At 36.3% G+C, this 10,514-nt stretch overlaps 1 protein-coding gene across 3 annotated transcripts in view; it reads left to right on the top strand.

The window, feature by feature from the left end:
• Positions 1–250: 250 nt before the first annotated feature.
• The window catches only part of LOC107667718 (vezatin-like), a 26,464-nt gene continuing 16,200 nt past the window's right edge, over positions 251–10,514 (top strand). The window contains exons 1-7 of one of the 3 annotated variants that reach the window (XM_016459441.1): positions 251–385; positions 3,486–3,623; positions 5,964–6,053; positions 7,988–8,172; positions 8,244–8,525; positions 9,567–9,716; positions 9,814–9,961. In XM_016459441.1, the coding sequence (XP_016314927.1) occupies positions 350–385; positions 3,486–3,623; positions 5,964–6,053; positions 7,988–8,172; positions 8,244–8,525; positions 9,567–9,716; positions 9,814–9,961 (1,029 nt within the window). In that variant the 5' untranslated portion in view covers positions 251–349. Of the gene's footprint in view, positions 386–2,218; positions 2,488–3,485; positions 3,624–5,963; positions 6,054–7,987; positions 8,173–8,243; positions 8,526–9,566; positions 9,717–9,813; positions 9,962–10,514 lie in introns of those variants that run through there. The other 2 variants (XM_016459442.1, XM_016459443.1) reach the window with 2 other exon arrangements.

Here is a 10,514-nt window from a genome sequence, read left to right as displayed (position 1 = left end):
TCTCTCTCTCTCTCTCTCTCTCTCTCTCTCTCTCTCTCTCTTAACCATGAAGTAAAATCGTTTTCATAAAAAGGACCATGAAGTAAAACCGTTTTCATAAAAAGGACTAAATTAACGTTTTATACTGTTCACAGAAATCAAGACCAACATCCCAGTAGATGTCGATATGTACATATTTTGCAAGCCGTCGTCGATTAACTGAAGAAGAAGAGGTATGAATCATGGGAGTTGTAGTTCAAGTCATGGCGTGTGTCTGCGCATTCAGCAGAAGCTGTAGAGATCCCTTCTGTAATTCATATCGACTACCATCCCAACATGCGCAGCTGATGGACACATATGGCGGAGAGCTATGACTGAGGATTTTGATGAAGAAGTTGTTTTCGAGGTGAGTTTTTGATCCAGACACTTGCGTGTACGCGGGCACACAACAGCTGCTCAAATATCTGTGATAGATGTGCAGTTAGCAGCCTGCGCTTAGCACATATAACACTCCTCCCTGTGCACCTCTACAGTGACTTATAGCTGCTTATTAAGCACTCTGGGTTTAATAAAATACAGACCGCGCTTTGTTTATTCCTATAATACAACAACATGTTAGAAGACATACATTTTGTATGAACAGGGCCAGAGACTGTGCCTCAAAACATAGTGAGCACTAGGTTGTAATACCCAAAAATGTTGTCTAGGTAGGCAGGTCAGTCACAAGGTTTTGAGACTTAAATGCCTCTGAAATGTCATCTAAATTGGCAGTTCCTTAGGTTTTAGATGAATAAATGCTATCTAGGTTGCCAGCGAGCTAGACTTTAAGACTTTATGCCCACAAATGCTGGCAGCTCACTTGTTGTTGTTTTTTTACTAAAATGCCCTAAAAATGGTGTCTACACTGGTGGCTCCATAGGTTTTGGTACTGTGATGTTTGAACATGCTGTCTGGCTAGATGTCCCAAAAACACAGTTTAGGGAGGCACCTAAATAGGTTTTGAGACGCCGCCAGAGTGTAAATGTAGACAGTTTCTGTCTGTCACTGTGGTCTGCTTTATTTTATTTCTCTATAAACTGATTTAAGAGCTTTGTGCATTAAAGCATGTGTGGTCTTGATCCGCCTTTATGAGTCAAGATTGGGGCTGTCAGATCAACACCCTACTGATGCTGCATCACCAGGGAAACCATGCTGTCATATACGTTGATATACATTACATCTTTATTCATTTAATATGTTTGCGGCAGTGATTGTGTAATAAATTACTGTAGAGCAAACGGTCATAAGGAGTATTTATTGGGTAAGACTGTAACAATTAGTTTTTCCTGGATCAACTACTTCATAGTCGATTCCAGCCAATATTAATCTATTAAATAAATAAATAGCTTGACAGTTTGAAAGATTTTATTAAAAAGCAGCTTTAGATGATGGATATGGGTTTTTAATCGGCCAATTATATATATATATATATATATATATATATGTGTGTGTGTGTGTGTGTGTGTGTGTGTGTGTATGTGATATAGTTTAATGACTGCAAAAAAATTAGACAAAATTGCTGAAATAAAATGAACACCTGTTAGGGGGCCAACACTTTTTCACACCACTGTGTATATATATATATACACTTAGAATTCAGAAAAAAAAAAAAAATTTATATATATATAATGTGTTATCCATCAATGTGACTGCATTTATCAGTCTTCAAGTTTTAATGCCACTGCACATGGTTGTGAAAATGAATTAATTTTTTATGAAATTTCAAAATTTATTTCCATTTCCCCATGTTTATCAAGTTTTATATTGTGTCAGGGCTTGACTGAGAAATCCTGGAAATGGCAGAAAATGTCATGTAAATGGTTAAGTAATAGTGAATATAATTTTTTTTTACAGGGAATATATTTTTTTTTTCTAGTTATGCTTCATTTCATTGGCTACAAAATAAAACAATCATTGGCTTTTTCTTAAGAAAAAAAAATCACAAACACATGGAAATTCATTGGTCAGAAATGATGGAAATCCTGTTTTGTGTATTTAGTTGTTTTGGCGATATGTTCTGCTGGTCAGATTTTTGACATGCTTTTACAATGCTGTATATTGTCACGTACAATCCAGACTTCAAAACAAAAACAGTGGGATTCAGTTTGCTCTCATTTGGTGACCTAAAATCAGGTATTTTGCCGCAGGCCAGTTTAGCTGCTCTCTCACATCAATAAACACGCCAACAGATTCCTCTCACTGCAAATGAGCTTTAGAGCAAAAAGATCCAAAGTTCGCGACCGGTGGCAGGCTATACCTCGATGCAGGATTTGACCGAACTAAGAATATGAGAATTATAAACCTCTTTAGCAACTCAAATCCAGTGGCAATTGTAAGCAGTGGACACGAGCCTGTGATTCTGGATTCCTGTTTGGGTACTGGGACCTTTAAGAGTGTCGGATCTACTTCCTCTGTTGAGCGATGGTGCGTTTGAGAAGATGCAAGACAAGAGTGAGGGACACGCGAGAGGTAAGGGAGGAAAAAGGCAGGAAAGGATGTTGTTTGTAGTGTTTCTTCTCTGAGAGAGAGCACAGCCCTTAACTTCCTGAGAGAGATATCTCAATCAGGACCCCTTTTTCTCTCTCCTCCCTTCCTCTCTATATTACTTTCACTCATCAAATTATAATTCTTCAGTGTGTGCATGTGCATGTGCATGTGTGTGTGTGTGTGTGTGTGTGTGTGTGTGTGTGTGTGTGTGTGTGTGTGTGTGTTTTTTCTCCACTAAAAGAATGGGTGCTACTTTGGGTGACAAACATGAATTGAAAACCTATGCTGGAATGTGTTAAAATGCATGTAGGTCAATGACTTGACAAACAGAAAACATCAAATTAATTTGATACATTCTGTAACTTGTATTACACATGATCTGTGGTAAACAAATTAGATTTTTAAAATATTATTTTGTTTGATATTTGAAATATTTTGTCAAAATGTCAGGGTGGTATAATTGGCCTGTGCTCTGAAGTTGAATGAATGAATAAACAAACAAACAAAAACAATAATTAATTAATTAATTAATAAAATAGTGGAGCAGTTTTGTCATTATATTTCAAATATTATTAAATTATTATTATTAAGTTTTGTCAGCCAAATCAAAGTTTTTGTGCTATAACAAGCATTCAGGAATGATTATTTATTTATTATTTTTTTTAGGTGGGGCATAATATAAAACAAAAATGTAGAAACAATTTTTTTTTCGGGGAAGTCAGTGTGTTAACATTGTCATATTTTATTCTTTTTTTTAATTCATATTATTGTACATTTTTATGACATGGCAAGGTTAGTTCAGGCAGTCAAATGTTTGGTGGTTGCACCACTTTTTCAAAAAAAATTTCAACACCGTTAAACCAAAATAAATATAAGATTCCATAACTTGAATTTTAAATCATGTTTCCTTTTCGTCACCTTGGACACCCTCATTCTCATTCCCATGTTTATTTCGAGTTGTGTCTCTTTCGCCCCTCCAGAACTCTCCGCTGTTCCAGTACTTGCAGGATCTAGGACACACAGATTTTGAGGCATGTTCTCCCACTTCTCAGGAGGAGGAGCCAAGCGCTGGTGGAGAGGAGGCGCAGTATCCTCAGGATATCCTCCCTTCTCACAGAGTGAGTGTCAGCACTTACCTTTCCAATACGCTAACCGTACTTACAGCAACTCAAGTCTCTAAAGACGCTCGCCTGTATAGTGTTTACTGAAAGAACTTAATCCTTGGAAAAACGACACATTCTTGTAAACTTGAGCTGTGTTGCTTGAATGTACAGAAGCCGATTAAATGCTAATCTGAATACTGTTTCATAACCAACAGCTTTTGAAACACACATTGAAAGATCAAATTAGAATCAGACGGATCCAATAATAAATATTCTGTAACCGATAATAAAAAAATTCTTTATTTTTTAAAAACCGACATGCTTTTTTCTAAACCTGTATTGACCTTATGTTCCATGGAACACTAAAGAAGAAGTTTACCCTGTTCACCCGGCTCTTTTACCATCAAATGAAAGTGGATGGGAACTTGGACTCCAAAGTCACAAAATGTATATTTTTATACATAGAATTAATTGGGTATCAAAAATAATTTTTACACCTCAAAATCATTTATTTTTATTAGAAATGTAAAACGCACTCTCCCTTATCTCAGTTAGAGAATGAACTTTATTAAGCATGTGCTGAAAAAGTATCATCACTCCAAATTATTTGTAATTTGGGGAAAAAGTGTATTACAATTGGCTTCTTTAACAATAGTCACCAGTGTGAAACTGTGAAGGCTGGTCTCACGGTCACCTCAGGAACAGGAAGTGATGTGATTAAGTGCAAATAATGTTATTTTTAGCAGCATCATATGACCCCTTTAAGAATTGTCCAGTGTTGTTTGGGAATGTGCTAAAAATCCACTCAGTATGTAAATAGAGCTCATTCCTTTGGCAGAACAAAATATTGTTTGTGTGTGCGTCGACACTTTATTTTAGAATTTATTTGGAAAGTTTCCACAGAGAATATCATTATTATCATTAGTTTACACAGTTCAGGCTATCCCTTCCCTGTTTGTGTTCCCAGTCTGTGATGTGTCTCTCTCACACACACACACACACACACACACACACACACGCATGCAGTCTCTTTTTATTCTTCAGTTGTCTGACACACACTCAAAGCATCTAGAATGCGAGTCCTACAGCAACGGAATACTAAAGGCATGAAGAAAGAAAAGAAGACAAAACAGGCAGAACCTCCTCAGTGTGTGAGCCTGAATGCACATTATACTTTCCCAAAACTACAGTCACTTCCTTTCTGATTTGCTACACGCTTGTTCTGACATTTTAAGATGTGAAATCTTAAAAGTTTGATTCTTTAAATGTCTTGTATTCTCAGTGTCTGTCTTTGTTTCAGAGGATGTTTAGTATGTAGGCTAAAATGGTAAAAACCACAGACGTGTGGTTTGTGTGTTCATGACCCAGACAGGAATCAATAATCGCTCTGTGGACTGTTACTCAAGAGGACATCATAAACATACCAGCATCCCATACTTTTAATAAAGCTGTATATGAAAGAAGATGCTCTCCAAGGCTGCATTTATTGGATCAAAAACACAGTGAAAACAGTAATATTGTGAAATATTATTACTATTACTAAATTACTAAAATAATTTTCTATTTTAAATTGTAATTTCTTCCTGTGACGGTCAAGCTAAATTTGCTGCTCAAGAAACATTTTTTATTATTATCAATGTTTACAATGGTTGTGCCTAATATTTTTGTGGATACCATGATACATTTTTCTCAGGATTCTTTAATAAAAAGTTCAAAAAGAGCAGCATATATTTGAAATAGAAATCTTACTAAGATTATCCTATTAAAATCAATGTGATAAACAAGTTAGTTCAAAAGTAATCAGATTATATTACCTAAAATGTGTAATGTAATGGATTACATTACTAACAACAAATTTTTTTTTCATATCATTTGGCATCAGTAGCAGACCCAGTCTGTAATGTACCCAGTGTTATATCTGTACATTTTAAATACCCCATAAAATGGATAGATTTAGTGCAGTTTTCTTTCCTCAGCTGATGTATTTCCTTTTGGAACAGGATGTTTGAAACATATTGTCTGATGTCACAGTGATGAATCGTGATGTCATTGCTAGTTAGAGGCAGGTTTTTTGTTTTTTTTTTGTCAAAAAAAGAGTGCAAGATGAGTTTGATGTACTATGTAGTCATACTCCCACACAAAGCTTTCTCTCCCATCTGTCCAGAGAATTTAGAAATTGTAGTTTCTGTGTCATTACAACCATTATGTCATTGAAATATGACTGCCCATGTTCACATATTAACACTTATTCAGCATTCATTTGCTTGACTTTCTCTGATGAACAACAGCATGAGCTATGTTAGTCTTCCTCAGAAATCTAGTGTGCTTTAGGCATTTATTTGTGTGTTTTTGCAGAAGGGTGGTGTTTGGAGGCTGGTTGATGCTCTGCGCAGTCTGAATCCTCTCCGTCGAGACAGCGCCACCCGCTGGCAGGAGCTGCAGCTGGTGAGAATCAAGCTCAACATACAGCTGGATTTCAGTCATGTATAAAATATGCATAATCATATAAATATTTAAGGGGGGGTGTTGTGCAGGGTTGCCAGATCTGCTCAAGAAAACCAGCCCATTGGCCAGTCAAAATTAGCTCAGTTTGACCAATTAAACTATCCCAAATTTTAGCAGAAATACCCAAACTCTAAATATGCTAATCCCATACCTAATATTTTACAGTTACTGTTATGCACAATGCACAATTTTAACTTGAAAATCACTGTATAGTATTAATCATAAACCGTGTTTTCGTAGATAAAATCATCTTATGTTAAGGTTGACAGCTACAGTGAACAAATCAGTTGGTAGGGGTGGTAATCCTTTATTTTTGAACATTCTCATTGAAAATGAGCTATTTACAGTTGTACAAAAAAAATGTTTCTAAATAAAAATGCTTATGTGAATAAATTAAAATAATAAAAGAAAAAGCACTTGACAGATGTGTTTAGAATTAAATATAAAACTATTAACTATGACTTTATTGTTAAATATAAAAAAACTGATTTTTGTTATGTTTAACTACATTGTTAAACATGTATAAATATATTTTATTCAAAATAATTGTAAATGTATTTGGCAAATTGTAACTGAATTGGCAACTGACGGGCTTTTTAAAATGCTTTACATATATATATATATATTTTATTGTCTGTTATTTTTGTGATTTTAAATTTAAATGACAAATAAAGGAATTTTCTAAACAAATTTCTCAGTTAAATCTGATTTCTGTATAAAATGAGTTTTGTTAAAAGTAATTAATTTTTTTGTTTTACTTGCCTTTTTTCAAATAATGTAATAATTGATTCCATCTCCATAGGGTTTGCTTAATCTAAACAAAGACTATAAAATACCCAAGACGTGTCACTTGTATAGTTTTGAATGAGGGAAAAATGCAACGCTCAATAGGCCGCTCTATCGAACGAAGCCCCGCCTTCTGAGTAAAAGAGCCAATCGCTAATCGGTAAAGTCAGAGCGTCACTGCAGCTGCCGTTAGAAGTCCCGGTTGCTATAGAAACAATCAGCGTTCTGAGTCGCGCACTCAAGACTGCACATGTGTGCTGGCTGGTCTAGCCTGAAAAATAAGCTTTTTTTAACGCTATTTGAGCAAAAGAAACAACATTTATTAGACGGTTGTTGTCAGATTTCATTGGTGATTTCAAATATGAAATTTAATCTTAAAGGGGTCGTATGATGCTGCTAAAAAGAACATTATTTTGTGTATTTGGTGTAATGAAATGTGTTTATGCGGTTTCGCTTTCACAACGAAACACACAGCGCCTTCACGACATGGCGGCGGCAACAACAATACTACAGCGAGAATAAAAGTTACGCCTTCTTTCTTTGCGTGAACATTTGGGCGGCGTTATGCAAATCTTCCCACATAGTGACGTAGACATGTGGGGGCGTGTTAGAACGAGCCGTTTTAGGTAGGCGTGGCTGACTCTTAACTTTTATAAAGAATATCTCTTTGGATTTGAGACTTTAGTCTTTGCAACTTTACAGATCTTCTTTATGCACCAAGAGTGCACACTTTAACACTCCAAAGAGAAAGGAAAAATTTAAATCGCATCATATGACCCCTTTAAGCTTGGCGAACAGTTTTGGAGAATTTGATGTTTCCCCATTTAAAGAGATAGGAGCTGCACTTGCATGCCCGAGAGGCATTTTTCAAAGATAGCCGCTGAGTGACATGACTTGCCTTAAAGGGACTTTGATCTAACTGATACTAATCATTTTATATCACAATTAATTTGATAAAACTGAGATTCATAGACCAAGTCGTGCATTACAGTACAGAAACCCATTATTGCTGCAAGGCAGTCGAATGATCCAATAATTAGATTGATTTGCTGCTGCATAAAGATTCAACTGTGTTTGTGTTCCCGCAGGACTCTGCCTTCCGCCAGTATTCTCTGCGCTGTCTGTTATCTCAGGATGTGCTGTTGCAAGAGGATGTTGAGCTGATCGAGCTCTTGGATCCAAGCGTGCTCTCTCTGGGCTCCACTGATACCGTCTGCCCCAGTGCCAGCACTGCTGTGCCAGCGCCACACTACCTCTCGCCACCCTCTATATGGTACACACCCACGGCAATACCAACAAAAACACCTCAGGTTGATATATTACTGATGCGTTTCTGTGTTACAGGGATGTGTCGGTTTTGGTCGGGCTGCTAGCTGTCCTGCTCGGCGTGTGCTTGTCGTACCCTGACCACGAGCGGGCTCTGTGGCTGTGCGCTGTCCTGGTGTGTGTTACGTGTGTGTGTCGTGGTCTGTCTCTGTGGCGTAAGGCCGTTCTTCAGCGACGCGTCCAGTCTTTGGCTCTCCAGCTGGAGGGTTTGGTGAACAACAGCCGAGCGCTGACCAGTCTGTCTCGCAAATCACTGCGACTCATACAGGAGACAGAAGTCATCTCACGAGGATTCACCCTGTAAGTGTCACCACACACACACACACAGACCCCAACCACTTTAGTCACATCTTATTATATGTTTGTTTATGTGGTGTTATGTATGGAAGCTTTTCTCTGCCACGTAATGAAAAAGAAGTTAATTATGACTTCATATCTCGTAATTCTGACCTTTTTTCTCACAACTATGAGATTTTATCTTAAAATTCAAACTTTTTTCTCAGAATTGCATGTTTGTGTCTCATCTTTGCTAGTTATGCACTTGTAATTGGCTAGTTCACATCTCGAAATTCAGACTTTTTTTTCCCCCTCCAAATTCTGATTTACATCTCGCAATTTAAATTTTTCTGAGTTGATAATTTTTCAGAGTTTGACTGTTTTTCCCTACATACATAATGTTGCATGTTGAGTGTAATTTGTCTTTCACTAGATACAGTACGTGTAATTATTATTAGTAATATTGCTGTTCAAATGTTTATGGTCAGTGAGATTTATTACTTTAAAGAAATTCAATCTTTTATCCATTGAATTGATAAGAAGTGAAAGTAAAGATTTTTACACTGTTGCAAAATATATATATATTTCAAATAAATGCTGTTCTAAATCTTTAAAATAGTGCAGCATGATTTAAAAAAAACAAACAAAAAAAACTAAGCAGCACAACTGTTTTCAACATTGATAACAATTACAAATGTTTCTTGAGCAGCAAATCAGCATGATTTCTGAAGGATCATGCGACACTGAAGACTGGGGTAATGATGCTGAAAATTCAGCTTTGCCATCACAGGAATAAATGACATTTTAAATGTATATATTTTAAAATAGAAAACAGTTATTTTAAATTATGCTAACATTTCACAATATCATTCTTTCAAAAAACATCTTACAGACCCAAACTTTTGAACTGTAGTGTATCAGTTTGTCATTATTTATGTTTAATTTAATTTTTGTGTTTCATGTGTTACATAGTGTCTAGTGGTATTATATGTGTTGTATGTGATGTGTGTCTGCCCTGATGGTTCTCGGACGTCTGCACAGTTGGATCACATTTCACTTGTCAAGTTTACTCGACAGGGTGAGTGCCACCTGTCCCTTTAACAGGGCGGGGCAGCTTCGCAGCCAGCAGCTGATTGGTCTACGGAAGGCGGCCTATCAGAGTCTTCGCTGTGCGTTTCGAGCCTCTCGCCTCGCCACATGCGTCATGCTCAAGTCATATCCTGATCCAACAGCAGCAGTTGTGATGAACTGCTTTTACAATGTGATTTCTGAACATTTAATTCACTTGGTTGAGTCCTTGACTATGTTTTACATTTCCGCTGAACTCGGAGATTGACAATGTCACCAACTACGTGTCCACCGTGCCAATCAGAGAGCTTGGTCTCGGTCTGGGGGTGGAGCATCTTTCTGACGAGCAGGCGCAAGAACTGACCAATGATTACAGTCTGCCTGCACTCAAGGTACAGAAACTCACACTGTTGATTAGGGCCGGGCGATATAGCTGAATTTCTTGATATTTTTCAGTGTTTGAAAATATCTAGGTATGAGGATGATCTTGATATTTAGCTGTAAATAAATCTTGATATTTATCTGTTTTCTGTGAATTTGTCAAAAGTAATTTTTCTTCGCCCCAGGGGACTCGTTCAATCATTCGTTTGCTTGCACAATAACAATAAAAAACAATATCTACCTGCATATATTTTTCATGAATAATTTAAAAGCGCAGTGATGCTGCAAACTTTTTATTTAGATTTTATTTTATGTATTTATTTATTTTGGCTGTTATACAATATCTTGTGAAGATAAAGAATTTTTATAAATGTTTTTTATACATATATTTTCATACACTTTATATATATATATATATATATATATATATATACACACATACATACATACATACATGCATCGATATATATATACACACACACACACTAAAAAACAATTGTTACCAAGTAGATATTAAGGAAATCAAAGTAAAATGTATTTAAAAGAAGAGGCAGGATTTTCATA

Source organism: Sinocyclocheilus anshuiensis, unplaced genomic scaffold (assembly GCF_001515605.1).
Source record: "Sinocyclocheilus anshuiensis isolate Anshui unplaced genomic scaffold, SAMN03320099.WGS_v1.1 scaffold2145, whole genome shotgun sequence".
NCBI classification, from domain to species: domain Eukaryota; kingdom Metazoa; phylum Chordata; class Actinopteri; order Cypriniformes; family Cyprinidae; genus Sinocyclocheilus; species Sinocyclocheilus anshuiensis.
Note: the sequence above shows the minus strand (reverse complement) of the source record. Positions and strands in the feature narration are given on the sequence as shown.